This window comes from Brienomyrus brachyistius, chromosome 11 (genome assembly GCF_023856365.1).
Source record: "Brienomyrus brachyistius isolate T26 chromosome 11, BBRACH_0.4, whole genome shotgun sequence".
Lineage (NCBI taxonomy): Eukaryota > Metazoa > Chordata > Actinopteri > Osteoglossiformes > Mormyridae > Brienomyrus > Brienomyrus brachyistius.
Window position 1 is genome coordinate 23,358,118 of NC_064543.1, and position 16,201 is coordinate 23,374,318.

At 39.8% G+C, this 16,201-nt stretch overlaps 1 protein-coding gene across 1 annotated transcript in view; it reads left to right on the forward strand.

The window, feature by feature from the left end:
• The window catches only part of prmt3 (protein arginine methyltransferase 3), a 63,311-nt gene extending 47,401 nt beyond the window's left edge, over positions 1-15,910 (forward strand). Inside the window, exons 12-16 of the mRNA XM_048969681.1 lie at positions 328-515; positions 1,825-1,911; positions 6,430-6,480; positions 6,686-6,773; positions 15,449-15,910. Coding sequence (XP_048825638.1) covers positions 328-515; positions 1,825-1,911; positions 6,430-6,480; positions 6,686-6,773; positions 15,449-15,558 — 524 coding nt within the window. The 3' untranslated portion in view covers positions 15,559-15,910. The remainder of the gene's footprint in view (positions 1-327; positions 516-1,824; positions 1,912-6,429; positions 6,481-6,685; positions 6,774-15,448) is intronic.
• The last annotated feature ends 291 nt before the right edge of the window (positions 15,911-16,201 follow it).

Below are 16,201 nucleotides of genomic sequence, written 5' to 3' on the forward strand. Positions count from 1 at the left end.
CTTGTCTCTGCTTTTCAGGAATTTAAAAAAAAAAAACTGTTGCCTTTCTTCCCCCTCCCACCTTAGGAAAAAATAATGAGGTTTTCAGTAATGACCCACTTACAGTAGCAACGACCCACCACTAATAATAAACATATGACCTTCAGCTAGTTAAGGGGTCATTGTACCTCAGGCTTCTCCACAGTTGAATAATGAAAATTGTATTAAACTGTGAAATAAATGCAGTTCCTGAGGGACAGGGAAAAGGCCCACTCAGCTCTCTCGCGCTGTTTGTGATGTTGGGGGACGCGTTTGACGCCCAGCTTTCGCCTGCTCTCCTTCCTGCAGTGTACCCCGACTGCTGCACCATCAACCTGGTGGCTGTGGGGGACCTGCAGATGCACCGGGAGCGGCTCGCGTTCTGGGACGACGTCTATGGCTTCGGGATGACTTGCATGAAGAAGGCCGTGCTGCTGGAGGCCTCCGTGGAAATGCTGAAGGCTGAGGTGCTGATTTCAGAGCCAGCTGTGATTCAGGTACGTTGCTGTTGTATTAATGCTGGGTCCAATCACCCTATATTTGTTTATCTGTGTCTGTCTGTCCCTGTCTGTTATTCAGTTGCTAATTGAATTTAAACTGATACGTATATTTTTTCATGCATACAATAAGACATTGCTTTAAGACAGAGCTTTATTGATATTTATGATAAAATATTACAAACCAGTGGCAGGTGGAACTAGACATTGGCTTGTGGCTGGAGTCTGCGCATCTTGAGCTGTCCTGGCTGCCTTCAGTGCCTGCCTTCCCAAACGGAGACGTGAGCTTTGTTGTGCAGCCAGCAGGGGCTCTAACGCTCTGTCGAGCAGCGCGGAGATAAACACCTTGGGGCACCACTGTGCTTCTGCCACACAAGCCCTGATTGATTGTTCTAATTCTTGTTTAAGCTCTTCCTTGGTAAACTTCATTATTGCTCTCCTGCAGCTACTTGGAGCTGTAAGGCTGCTGAGGAACCTTAAGTGGCAGGCAGCTTGTCAGCGACAGACAGCCTTTAATAATGCCTGTGATCTCAGGCCTGCTTTTAATAATGTTTCCCTCTAGATGGTCAGCATGGCTTTTTAACCGTGGTTCAAGTGCAGTGTATTTAATTTTAGGTTTTTTTTTTGAGCTTATACAAATCATTCAGAAACTTGTTTTTCTTTAATATTTGGGTTGAGGAGAAATCAGCATTCTATGCGTTTTCTCTTATATATGTGGAGATCAAACGCATTAAATAGCTATAAGCATTCAGTCACTGACTCATTGAGATGCCTGTCTCTTATAGGCAGGCCGGCCAGCTGCTCTGCTGGTTTCGCACGTGTTCTTGCTATGAACGTAATATCTCGAGCATGACCTCTTTTTCTATTGCTTCCATTTATTAGGCATGTGATCCTGAACTGTACCTTCACTGCATTTCTTAGCACTTTTCATGTTTTCTTCCTGTGATGATGAATCACCTACAGACAGGATATAATGGAATTTGAATTTTAGATCAATATCTTTTCCTTGGTGAAAAATGTGCAACTTCTTTGCATTAATTAAAAGATGCTTGTTTCGTGCCATTGATGCAAGAAGTGTAAATGGAAACCACATCCAGTGGAAGACGGTCTGGATTTCGTGAGAGACAAAAAAAACTTTTATACGGTAACTGATGTGCAGGACATTTGTGATTTTGACATGCATGATCACTTTACTGCACCGCTGTTGGTGAGAAAGCAGCAGAAAGCTAAGACTGAAGTTTAAGAACTGTTTTTCATAGAGGAATTTCATTGTTCTTTTATTCATTGCATGTTGTTTTCGCTCTGACAGACAATTGATTGCAACAGAGTGAGCATCTCGGAGCTGGAGTTCACCACCGACTTCTCCCTAAAGATAACTGACAGCACACAGTGTACAGTAAGTTGGTAACCTCCCTTCCCCCCCACCCCTCATCCGTATCTTCCCACCTAATCAAGACTGTCAGATAAAGAGACCAACAACAGTTTTTTTTTTTTTGACAAATGACTGGCGAGATTGTCTGAGATGGGTCATTTCAAACTTCAAATGAATGGAACATCTGCTTGATTGATAGTGGACCTCAAGCGCTGATGGTGAAGGTAATGTTAAATATCAGGGCAATTTTTTTAAGTATATCTGCTGTTTAGAATAATGCTGAACGTGAAGTCGAAAATAGTATTTGAGACATTTTCTAAAACTGTTATAGACTGTTTATGACCAAAACTAATGGAAAAATTAGGTTAATGGATAAAAGATTAGGATGCTGTATTTTCGTATTTTGGGAGTTCCCAGGTTGACTATTTTTCATTATTTTATCAATATGAGATTATGGTGTGCCTTGCCCTATAGCTGCTTTCTGTCCCTTGGATGTAATGCTGTCTAAAATGGCATTCAGGTTCCGTTTTCTGTCTAGTAATGGAAAACACCCTTTTTTGGGCTTTGGGTCCGCTTTTCCCACAGTGTTTCCCACTTAATTGTACTTAGACTAAAGGGCTTTAATATAAAAAAATGTATATCAGACAGTCAGACTTCCAATGTATCCTCAAGGTAATGTCAATCAGTGCTGGTTGGGGTTCAGTACTGCCATTCCTTTGTGGCTCCCCATGTGGGGCTGCTGCTGTTGCACCGCTGGAAGTTTTGCCACCCCTGTGATTGAACGCATGCTTCCTGTTTCCTGCTGACAGTCCATTCATCATATTAGCCTGCCCAACCTTGCATTAAATGAATTGTGCAGCCCTCATTTTTATTCTACAGATATGGAACAAATGATCACCATTGCATAACGCATCCTCCTACAAAAGCAGTTCTTCTGTACATCTTGGGGTCTATAGGCGTTTTACCACTGAAGTTCAGGAACCTATTTCCTGGTTCTGAGTTCCTAGGTTGTCTTGACCAGGAACTTTTGTAGCTCCTGGCCATTTTCTTGTTTTGCTTTCCCACTCTCACTAGAACTGTGACCTTTATGCTAAATAAACATAGGAGATGCAAAAAGCTGGTAAGTTAAACATCACATGCAATTACAGATGAAACTACACTGCCACCGCAAAACAATGGAGGATGAACAATTTGTTTTGTTAGTTATTGGGTGGATTGGTCACACAGTCTGAAAATATGGGGGAAAAAATCACATTTTATTTCCATTTTATTTATATGGTCCACAACATCGTTATAATTCATTGTTAAATCTGGCCAGCAGACTGATCTTTGGATTTCCACAGGATAAAAAACAATGTAATGTTATTCCACTGATCAATGTTGGCACCGGCAATATTACATAGACATTTCCAATGCCGAAATATGTAGACTCAATCATAAATGTATTCATTAATATATTTAATGTAATTGAGATACAAAAATAATTCCATCTACTCAATTTTTGCTTCACTACTTTTATATCTCTTCCCCACAGTCCCGCATAATTTGCTGGCGCTTGTGGTCAACCAGTCAGCAAACAAAAAGTATGTTCTCCTGGGTAGGGACAAAAAAAAATGTTCAAGAAGTCCCACGAGGTCCTGAAAAGGTTGTGGTTCCTGAAAAAGGTTCCTGGGGTGGGAAAGCGCTATATGAGTCTGTTCACTTCACCTGTAATCCAAGCTTCCATGCTGAAAGGTCTAGAAGGTCTACAACACTGAGCTTGGTGTCAGGAGCTGGTCTGACTTTGGGGAATTCTTGAGTCCTCTTACCTCCTCAGTCTCCTGACTCATTCATCTGATTGCTGTCATCAAAGGGTAAATAAAGCGATAAAAGTACTGTCATTGTGAGAAAGAAAAACACTGCGTAAATAACAACACCTCGGGCCCGAGATTGAATTTGAGCACTGCGGTGGTGCTTTGTCGGCCTGCAGTAGCACAATGGAAGCCAGTGCAGAGTTAGTGATGCGTTAGCTTGGGGCAGCCCTCACACCCTCCCACGAGGCGTGTGACCGTAGTGTCTCCACGCTCGAATAAAGCCCATCAAAAGCGCATTACCCGCCCACTTCCACGGCCATCTGCACAAATGTATCTGGCTTAGCCATACGCTGCTCCAACATGATACCAGTAAAAGAAAAATGATGAATTACTCCCAGCTGATGCAAGGAATGATGATGATTATTAATTTTCCTCTTCCCTGGTATCAGAACTCCATTTTCTTGGCCCCATTCAAGCCTTTGTGAGTTTATAGAATTTGGTTTCATTATTTATCCATGACAGATTCTAGGTGTAGTACTAAATTTTGATTACAATATCCAGGCACTTTGTTTTTCTTTCTGTGTTGTTTTTTTTTATTGGACTGAGGGTGTGTGAATCTCCTCAGCAGCAGTCTTTTCAATGACACACACCCTCCCATGGACAGAGAACGTGAGCTTTGTGTTTTTCCCTTACATAATGATATTGCATTGTAGCCCAGTATGTTTTTAATTCAAGGAAATGTACGGACCGTAAATTGTTCTTTATATTTCTGTTAAGCTTAATAAATCCAGTGGAAGTTTCAATTAAATGAGCCTGAAACCTTATCTCAAGATAACTGTAACACTGTCCATGCAATACTCCATTTTATTGCTTTTGGTGTTTTTTTTTTTCTGGGTGAGTAATGTTTGTCGTTATTACCAGCCTGGGGTCTGGGTTCTGGACTTGCCTGTAGGGAATGGTATGTGTACTCAGTTATACTATTTTTAGAGCCAAGGATTAATCGTGCCACGACTGGTACTGTGGACACCCTGAGCTGATGCTGCTTCTAAGATGGTCGCTGGGCATATTTACGACTGCAGTCATTCATTGCTTTCAATTTGCGGCTATTTTTCAGGAAGTAGGTTTTAAATGACTCATTTGGTGGTATAGAATCCCATTAAATAGCTGTCCCCCAGTGGCAGTTAAAAGAATAAGCCATTAATGTTCCCCACTCGCCCCAAAGAAAACAGCAGGGTAGACTTTAACTGCAACCCAGATACATACATTATAAATTCCTGTTAATTTCTTGTATATTTTCTCTTTCTTCCTCTTCTTTGTTGTGTTAATTGAATAGTGGACATGGTTTTTGATTATTTTCAGTGAGTTGATGACAATGTGTGTGTGATTATATTCCTCTTTTAATTTGTGGTGGGGGAGGTGCTTTCTGAAAGTATCTTAAGTGAATCAGCGTTCCAGATATACAAAAGCATTTTGTAATTACAAGTCCGCTAAATGTTCTATAATGATCATTAAATTCCATAATTGCATTCTCTTGACATGGTTTTTCAATTTTGCTTTCAGTGGCTTTTCCTCTCCCAACTGTCAGTAACAATAAAGGTTGATTTGCCCCCAGCCCCCTCCTGCCCCCAGTGTGCATGCAAATCTGCAAGATTGGACTTCATTGGGGCCTATTACCAGCCACTCAGAGTGAAAGTAGAGAGATAAACATGGGTTGTTTAATGCCTTTGAACATGTGTAGAGGGTATGTAATCAAGTTTCTGTATTTTTGGTATGTGAAAAGCATTTTATTCTTATCTTGTTTTGACTAAATAATTGGAAGAGGGAGGTTTTTAGGATTAACAGATCTTTGTAGAGATGATCAAAGGAGGCGTCTCCTGAACTGTGAATTTGCAGTTCTTTCCATCAGAAAACCAAGGTGTTCTTCGCAGAATGTGCCTGATATAACCAATATATACAGATGCTTACCTAAAATAATCGCATTTGCTTGCCTCCTTTTTCAGTCCGGTCCTCCACGGTTTGGAGTGGTAAAGTTTTCAGAGCCTATCCATTGGTTATTGTTCTCTTAGTCTGCAAAGGTCTGCCTCTGTGTTGTCAGCTGTGTAAGGATTAAAAGCTATTAGTTCCGCATCATTGCCACTACAAACGTGCTCTTGAGATTGATAGAGTTGCTCTTCTCTATGGGTAGAATAGGCTGCTTTTACTCTGACTAAAACTGAAAGCTTGTTCTCTAGCATGTGCTACGTGTTGTTTTGCCCCCCCCCCCCCCCCCCCGTGTATCACATTAAAAATAAATAGATGGACAGACGGACGTCAGAGACGTACCCCCCCCTTTCATTTTTCTTTCTATTATTCGTTTTTTTTCTTTTTAATGCTAAATCAGCACACTGTGCTCTGCATTGGGACTTAGGGTACAAAATGTAATTGACTTTTTGAAGGAGGAAAAATGGTTTTTCCTCTGCCTTTGGTTGATGTGGCTGAGCTGCACTTTCCCTATGAAATGGAAGTGGACAAGCTGGCAGAGATTTCTCAGGCAGTTTCTGGTGGGATTGTGCTACAATACTTCCCCTGATCTGATGAGAACTGTACAGTGGGTTAGTAAAACGTGCATGGCATTACAGTGTGTGTTTATGTTTGTTTTATGTGTATATGTATTAAATTAATTGCTCATTCATGCTTCGTATAGAAGTCGTATTTCAGGGCTGCTGACCTTGTCAGGTCATATTTTCACATTTCCGCACTTTTGTTTTAGGCTATAGCTGGGTATTTTGACATTTTCTTCGACAAGAACTGCAACAAGAAGGTAAGTGACAGCATGTTATTTAACTGGGAGTCAATTACGCTGTGCAGTGCCCTAGAGCAGTTTCCAAGCAGGTCCCTCGCATATTGCCTAGAAGCTGACATAAGTGTTTTATCCACTCTGACGCATGAAGAGTGCAAGTTTTGTGCACAACTGCAGTTTGTCATCAGTGCTTTTTCAGACTGACGTAGATCTCTTTGGTTTGCAGGTCATGTTCTCCACAGCACCCCACTGTGCAAAAACTCACTGGAAACAGACAGTCTTCCTTCTGGAGAAGCCCATTCATGTACAGTCAGGTTTGTAATGATAAAACATTGACCAGTTTGTCAACCAGTCTTTTGGTCTGTTCAGCTTTGTAGATATTGTTGATAATATTAAGAGCAAAACCATAATCCTTAAAAGAAGACAGTTGACCAAGTGAATTAGTCTATTGTGTTTAAAGTTAGCATTTATTCATAACACATAACACAAGCTAGCTTTGAGATTTTTTTATTTTTTTTTTGCTTTATCTGTTTATACTGGAAATATGAAATGAATATGAAATATTAAAAACATACACTATTTTGAAGGATCTTGACCAGAGCCAAAAGATAAATGTTTCTGTGTGTGTTAGTCTGTAACGGTAGCCTTGATGCTGTTCGATTTATCATAATGAAATTCTGATGTCCGGTGATGAGCCAAGGATTAAGTATGTTGGCTTTGTCTGGGCCCCACCTGTCCTGAGGCATGACTGTGATAGTCCACAGAGTCCACAGCTATAAACGAGAAGAAAGTCCTTGGTGCCCAAAGTCATTTGTAAGGCCAGGTGATGATGATAAATGTTGTCTATGAAACATCAAGATAGCATTACATAACCACCTAAGTTTCTATGAGGTAAGGATTTCTAGGTCATGAATTTTTTGATGAGCAAGGCAGTGTTCTGTTTGAGTAAACCTTACTCGTGTCCAAGTCCAGGTCTTTAACAAATCGTGTCCGAGTCAAAACCAAGTCCAGTGGGGGCCGAGTATGGGACGATACTGAGTCCATTGCTGGAGTCCAGATCCGAGTCCAGAAAAACTTCAAAAGTTCTACTACTATGAATTTGAAAAATAAATTGAAGACTAAACAAATAGCTCCAATTTTAAATAATAATGTAAAAAATTTCCGTTGTTAACATCACTGATTTTTAAATATGCACCAATAACTTCATTTAAAACATGTAGATAACAATGTGTAATTACCTAACACGTAATGTGTTTAGTCAGAAGGTGGTGTGCAACTCGGCAGGCCTCCTGTGTCTGAAAATTTCTGGTTTGATTCCGCTCCCAGAAGATCAACCACACCACCATCAGGTTTTTGAGGGGGAGACTGAGAACGGTTTTTAGACATGGCCAGTTGTTGAACAGACTTGTAAAACACTTAAAAAAGTCAAATCAAAGACATGAATCTCACACATACATAGCAACCTGTGACATTTAAAGCACTATATCTCATATAAGAACATAAGACATTTACAAACGTGAGGAGGCCATTTGGCCCATCAAGCTCGTTTGGTGAGAACTTGGGAGATTATTCCACACTCTAACTACATGCTGTATAAAGAAGTGCTTTCTCGAATCCAGTATGAAATGTTCTCCCACTAATTTCCCCCTATGGCCACAACTTCTAGTATTTAAACTAATATTGAAGTAGCCATTTGGCTGAACAGCATCCAGACCTGTTAGAATCTTATATACCTGGATGATGTCATAAGCACATCTTGGTGTTTAAATGTGTTAAAAGTAAATTCAGAAATTGAACTAGGCTTGGGTAGTATTAAGGCAATACAGTATACTGTGGAATTTTTTTTTTGTCAAAATTTATTATGGGGGACTCCCTACCCCTGCAGATTTTATTGCCAAGATTTTGAAATACAGTGGAAACCACTTATAGTGATCATGTCTATCTGGGTGAAATTGATCACTATGAGCAGATGTTCATTATAATCGATTTTTTCTTCTTTCATATGTCTCAGGCAGATTACCATCTAATTCAGATTTGTATATTTATTATATTTATTGACATAAGGCAATAAAACAGACAGCGTCACTTCAATTAATTTTATTTGCAATTTAAAATACATTACAGTTTGAAATGCTTTTCAAATCACAGTACTGTACAAATTAAATTACTGAGCTGTGTATAAATGTGTATTCAAATACCCCAGAATACAGTACAGTACTGCACATAAATATTTAATTTTATCAACACAGCGCATTTTCACAATGTTACATTATCTCAAAGCGCTTATTGTCGTTTCGCCACTGCATGTCGGTGGCTCCATTTTGGGAGCTTATCATAAGCTTTGATGAGTCTATATTTGTCATTGAGAGAAAATTTCAGTTTTTCCCGTCGTGTTTTCTGTGCACTGCATTAGCCTCAGGTAGCTGCCAGAAGCAGACAGGTTACTGCAAGGCAAAGTAGGGCAATCAATGTAAAATAAAAAAATAAAAGTTTTTATTTTTTCTATATTTTGTCATGTTTAAAAAGACCCAACAATGTACACTGTAAGCAGACTGATTGATTACTATAAGCAAATAATTTTAAAAGATTTGTACAGGAATGACTTTGTCCCAAGGTTTTTGATCTATATAAGCAGTTGGTCACTATAACCGGGATCACTATAAGCGGTTTTCACTGTACTGGAGTAGCATTGCTTTGGAAATGCCATCAAAATACAGTATACTACGATATAATGTCTAGACAGTATAACGGTATTAGATATCATTCAAACCTAAACCGTTCAGTCACTGACCGCAGACACCCCCAAACTATTAAAATAAACTATTCCAGGGAAGCTGAAGACTGACTGACTGCGTCTCTTGGACACTGGAATTATGAAAGTATAACAATTATTATTGTAAGACGCTGCCTAGCTATACCTATTGCAAGATAACTATGTAAAACTATTTTTGGCTGGATACTTGGCCCATCAATGCCTCTCAACAAAATGAGTTTGTTAGCGTTGGCCTGCATGCCTGGCTTTATCGGGCATTCCACCTCTCTTGGAAATTCCGAGAGTCTCCCACAAATTCACAGCAGCTTCATGTGCAATGTCCCAGAAATCTGTCTTTCCGTTACTCAGCGGGAATAAAATTAGCCAGTAAGAAGTTTTACCATTGCAACCTCAGCCAGAACTAGCCCTGAGGCAGTGACACGGCTGACTGGTACTTTTTGCCAGTGGGGGGGAGGGGGCCATCATAACAAATTTTTGCAGTCAGGTGCGGGGTCCCCTTGGTGAATTTTCACAAAACGGGGCACTTGATATTATTATACAGTGCTCGAGATATTATTTTAAAAAGCAGTGTAAATTAGTACGTCTAAGATGGGATTTCTACTTTGAGAGTCATACCAGCCACCACAGTTATCGATGCTTTGCAATATTTGCTTTCCACAATGTGCTTCTTTTTACTGGATGTGTTTGCACATGGGCTCCTTATGGTATATATATGCAAACTGGAAAATTGCTGATTTGGCAAACATGATGAGGGATGAGTTTGAAAAACATCGGGAGAAATAAGAATGGTTAAAACTGTTCACTATTAGATGTTCCTCTGGCAGCAAGAATTTTCCTGAATCATGCTTTAAGGAATGGAATCCTGTTTCGGAAAAATGTAATAAAACCTTTAGGTTTTCAGGTGATATTAGGGTTAGGTTCACGGCAGCGTCTCATTTGCTCGGGCTGCAAGCTAAGGAATCTGGACTAGAAGCTGAACAGTGCAGCGTGGCATTTATTGCACTGGTGATGTTGATAGATTGCAGTTTATCCAATGCATTTCTACAACTGTGTGAACTGCTTCTCTTATGCTGATGTGATTCCTCTGTTAAGAATTACTGCATCAGCTACTACTAAAGATGGTGCAAAGTTATCTCCAAGTGCCTTTTTTTTTTATTCCACCATAACATTCTGGTCTCGGCAGAGACCCGTGAAGGAGCAGTGACTTGCATTTCAGGATTATCTGTTTATGTTGTATGACTTGTTTCCCCCCTCGTTATTGGGAAGCTTCCCAAGCTTGAGGTTATTTGACCTGTTTAAGCTTGTCCTTCATCATGTTGGTACGGTATGGATGCTTGCCTATCCATACGTAATGCCAATTCGATGACAATCTCAAAAGACAGAGTATTCTCACAGCCACAATATTCATCAAATGGAAATGCTAGTCTGCTGAAGTCATTCCCCATGCAAATATTGATGAATTTGGGGCTGAGTGGTCTAATATAACTTACAGTTCATGGATCAGAAGGTTACATCCATCCATCTTTCCGCCGTTTATCCAGAACAGAGTTATGGCATGAATTTTAGACTAAACAGTAACTATCGAACAGATTCTTTTCAGTTCTCTAAGACATCAGATATCTTGATGTGGCACACCCCGAAAGGCAGCATGGGGGTACTGTCAATATTCAGATACTGTAAACATAATGTTCTCTAACTGTATACAGTTTATTGCATTTTTTCATAATTGGTGCTTATCTTTACTATTGGTCCATGACTAATTTCTTAATTGAAAATTGTTGCACCTTTTTAAAATAATTACCACATGGACTAATATGAAATTGATAACTACCAGCTGTGATCCACTCATCCACTAACAGCTAGTGACACCATCAAAGTTTAGTGCATTTCCTCTTTAAAGTATATTAATTCAAAGCATGCGTTTTCATTTAAAGTGCAGCAATGGCAAAAGTGACTTATCAGCCTTAAAGTGAAAGTCAGAATAGTGCTCGTCAGTTTCATCCCGCGGTCAAGTGCCATTACGTGGTCATACATGCGAAAGTATTCGAAAGAGGAAAAACTGCAGCAGCGTAAAGAAAGATTAAAGTACCCAGGGCCTTAGGGAAAGCAGTGAAATCTTCCAGAAGGTACTAAATCACCTTAAAGCGCTCACTTTCTTCAGCCCAACACTGCAGTGATCCTAAAGCCTCTCTTGGGGTGCCAAGGAGAGATTAAATTTTAACACCCTCTGCTGGTTACTCTCCATGGTCCTGCAGACTGACCTCCTGCTCTGTAGCAGTCGGTCACATGGGACTGGAAACTGCCGCTTTTGTCTCTGGAGGGAATCTACTCAAAGTCACTGTAAAGGCGACTAACTTTACATCTTGATTTCCTTTCGATAAAGTGGCGTGGGTTTCTGAAAAATGTAAATGCACCAATGTATTATTTAAATTTGCATGTTTCAGTTATGATCTTGTTAATTTATTTCAGATCTTAATTTTTTTTTCTATGAGTAATTTTGCAGTTTGATTTTCTACTGTTTATCAAAGCTGCAGCAACGAAACAGTGGGTTTTGCTGCCTAGCAGTTTAATTTTCTTCTAATTATATAAATAGTGGTGTGCTGCCAATGGTAAAATGGGGGAAAGCCTGCAGGAGTTACTCTTTGCCCATCCTGTAATATTTACTGACAGATGTGTGTTGGTGCTTATATTTACAGTTATGAACACTCAGTATTTTCTGCCGGGGTGGATGAGAGCTGTGACATAGACAAGCTTGAGTTAGACTGAAATTCTCTTGTGGAGATCAAGCGTGTCCCGTGATCCTTCTACATCCCATAAATCTCCCTGACAAGTATGCCTCTAACCGATGAGAAGGTCATCGTAGCTAGTTCGTAAAAAGCCAGAATTTTCGACTAATGGCCCTGTTAGACCCACAAGACATTTTTCTGTACAGAGAGCAGACAGGGGGGCTGATGTCCTGGTAGTTGGGAGAAGGTGCAACACCAACCTGCTTTTTTACACCACTGCAGTGGCACTCTTCACAGAGCGCAGTGGCACTCTTCACAGAGCGCAGTGGCACTCTTCACAGAGCATACCGTCAAATTGCTCCAGAGGGTGATAAAATGACCCTTATGGGGTTGATTGTTGTCAGTTCAGTGGGAGATGAACACTGGTTGGCATGGGCTGGGGGGAGGAGTGTTGCCTGGGTACCAGTACCCACAGGAATCACCCGCCCTCTGGGCCATGTGACAGTGATTGATTGGGTGGGTTTGTTCCACCCACTCTTGGTCACATCAACCTCCCTACAGCCGTGCAGAGGTAATATAAAGTGGATTCAGTGGGTTCTGGTTCATTTCATAGAGAGCTATATCTCCAAAATGATTCAAATTGGTTATGTAGAGAGTCATGCAGATCTGATGAGTGTTTGTGAGGAAGTAATTTTTTTACTGGGCATATAGAACTAAATTAAAGATTCAATAAAGATTTTGGTTCCTGACCTTTAGCCATGTTTTTTATTGCATTCTTGGGTGTTGATTTAAAGACACAACTAGGTATGAATCTTGATAGTGATGGCTGGGTCACGCAAGTACTTGAGTTTCTCAAAGAAATGCTCTTAAGTATAGAATACTTCTGAATGACTGTCCCTCTGTAAGTAAAAAGTGTTTTTCGATTTTAGATTCACTCTCCGTGATAAACGAAGGATCCTAAAATGTGGACATAATGGGGTCTATTTTCTCATGTGCAAAAGTCAAAAAAGCATGTTCTCCCATCGACTTAAGTGTGGGCTTTAAGTCTACTTAGGCTAGATTCGCACTTTGGGTGGAGAAACATGGAAATAACCCTTACACACAGTTTGCCACTGACTTAAGTGCACGTAAGTGGATTTTTCATTATGTGCTCTGGAGGGCTGTATTAAGTCAGTTTTCAGAACGCTGAGCATGTAACAAAACAAGACTTTCTAACATGCATGCATTTTTAAACACATGTTGTAGTCCAAAATGAATGTGACTAATTTATATGATTATACATATATGAATTATATAATGCATCAGAATATATTCAAAGCTAAGCCACAGTGCATGTATTTGCACTATGAGTGGGACAAATAGAGACACCTTTATCTTGATGTACTTCAACTGACCGACACTGAATGCATCACATGTTTCTGGGTGGATCTTGAACCACTCCATTTTGAATTCTGATTCATACCGTATTTTCATACACATCCATACACTTCATACATGCACTACGTACACTGTGTCGGGGTCTTCAATTATACTTAACATTTCCACAATATCTGTTGTCTATATATTTGCTTGTTTACAGAATTGTTCTAAATAAAGAAGGGGGGCAAAGCCGGAATTATATGGATTCATTCTACAACACAATATGGGTCATTATCACAAACTTATTACCATAACAAATCAATTTTCTCTACTTTTTAAAACTAGTGTGACATAAGATTCATGTTGTATTATTGCCTAAAATGTTGATTTTGCCTCTGTTGTAAGTAGTTATTTGAAGAATTGAAGAAATGAATGTACATCTTAGTATTCTGCTTGATTGTCTGTCGTGGGTTACAAACATTTTAACTAGTTTTGTGTCATCTGATCTTGAAACTGCAACAGTAGTGCCTAATTGGGGAAAATGGTTGAGGGGCGGCATGGTGGTGCAGTGGTTAGCACTGTTGCCTCACACCTCTGGGACCCGGGTTCAAGTCTCCTGCATTATTGCTGAATTTATGATGGGTGTCATATTATGGGGGAATTTAACAAATCTTAACATTTTAATAAGAAAATGCATGTATTCATACCTTAAAAAAACCTAATGCTTTAAATACTGCAGATATCATACAAAGGTAAGCGTGGTGATGGATTACACAGGAAGACCTTTTCTTACATGTTGTGCATCATATGACTGTGTGGTCCACCAAATATCTTTGGATCGTGCCAGAAATTCTTTCTCCATCTACTGAAATGTGTGCTTCACTCAGAAGTGTTTTATTATTGGCGGTTTGGGTATTGTTTTTGTTGATTTGTAGCACTTCTAAAAAAATATTTCAGCCTGCACCATCAATAATTAGCAATCCATTTTTACTGAAATGTTGCAACACCATTAATAAATGTACAATCCTGGCTGAAAGCACAAGAGCATAACTTCATGAAATTCTCATTACCCATAATATATGGGGTCTGTTTTTACATCACAGATGAATAAGGTTTATTATTTTTGTTCTTCCTTTTTTTATGAACTTATGAAAGGTACAAATTATCAAATAACAGAACAGTGAAAGCTTCCATTGTCGCTGAGGAAAAAGCTGAAAGTTTGGCAGGAAGCCGCCTGTTTATAACACTGCATGTAACTCCCTTCTCTTTGAAATGTATTTCTCCTGACAGCATCACTGTGCCTGCTGCAGATCTGACAGTGTTAATTCTGCTTGTGGAAATGCATGTGGAGCTGCACCCCAGTGGTAAACACTGGCCTCCTGGTTTCCTTCATACCATTGCAGGAGAGAATTGGTTGTCAAATGCTTGGCAGAAAGCACACTGCCTAGGAGTCAGGATGATTGCCCGAACTCCTTTGTCATGCTTCCACCACCAGCCATCAGATCAGAGAATTGCAGAGGGGGGGCAAAATGATTGTTTGTTGATTGAATTAACATTCATTTACCCTGGCAGTCACATGTGCAGTAAATCAGCCTAATTATCTGCTGTATTATCTCCAGGACCAAACGTGCATTGCATCCACTGTAATCATATATGCAGCTCAATGCTATCTGGATGCTTCTGTACATGAGTCAGAGATTCTGCATATCAAAAACGTCTGCACAGTGGAGCATTTGAGAGAATAATTCTCAAGGGTTAAAACACAGGCAATGCTCAAGATTCATGTTTTTATATCGGAAACGGTATGTAATCAACCATAAAGTTTTGGGGTTTCATAAACAGTCCTATAAATGTGTCACGTTCTGAAGTTTTCATCATCAAATCCCTAAACTTTTGTTCCTGTATTCTCTCAATGTGTCTGATTTGTGGAAACAGTGCTAAGAATTTCTGGACCATAAAGGAAATGTCCTAGGGCAAGGCAGCTAGTCCAGTGAAAACAGTTTGAAAGGGTTGCACAGCATCACTAATAGAAGTTTTAGATGTCTACATGTTTTCTTTCAGAAGTCTGTGTTTTTCTGTAATACTGAATTATCGGAAACCCGGGGTGTCTCATTGCTTTGCCATGCTGCAGGTGAGGAGCTGCAGGGTAATATCAGCGTTCGCAAGAAAAGAAAGGACCCACGTGCTCTGCTCATCACCATCAGTCTCAACAACATGAAGCAGATCTACAGTCTCCAGTGAAGTGGCCCCTCATTCCAGACATATGTTTTATATACCAGACATGCCTTCATAATGCCGGTGTTAGTTGGAACACCTAATTGAACATGGGGAAAATAGTTGAGGATATCTTTGCCATAATGTGCAGTTTTATGAATGTTCTGGCTTGATGCTCTCTTTTGAACATCTGCATCATCCAGCTGTTGGTAACTGAAGAGTGTCTTATGGTCCCCATCATGTACCAGCCCCAGCCACATGTTCTCCCTTTCCTCCTTGTGCTTAGCTGGTTTCACAGCAAAGACACGAGATGAATTACAAGTTGTGCCGCTCCCTTGGCTGCAATGTTCTTCCTGGTAATAAACGAGTGCTGAACCAATTTGGTCACATTTGATTTCTTCTCAGAATTAATTCTGGTCCCAGATTCCATTTGCATTCAAGCATACCTCGTGTCTTCTAAAGCAGAAAAACTCATTCCCTTTCCACCCTAGTGTGAGAGTCGGCATTTATTATTATTATTATTATTATTATTATTATTATTATTAATTTATTTATTTACTACTATTCGTACTACTTGTGATTTTTTTTTTCCACTTTCTTCCTGCAGTTCTTCCTTACACTGCAGCAAGTGTTACTTGTGTGATTTTGATAGTGGACTTTTTGACCAACC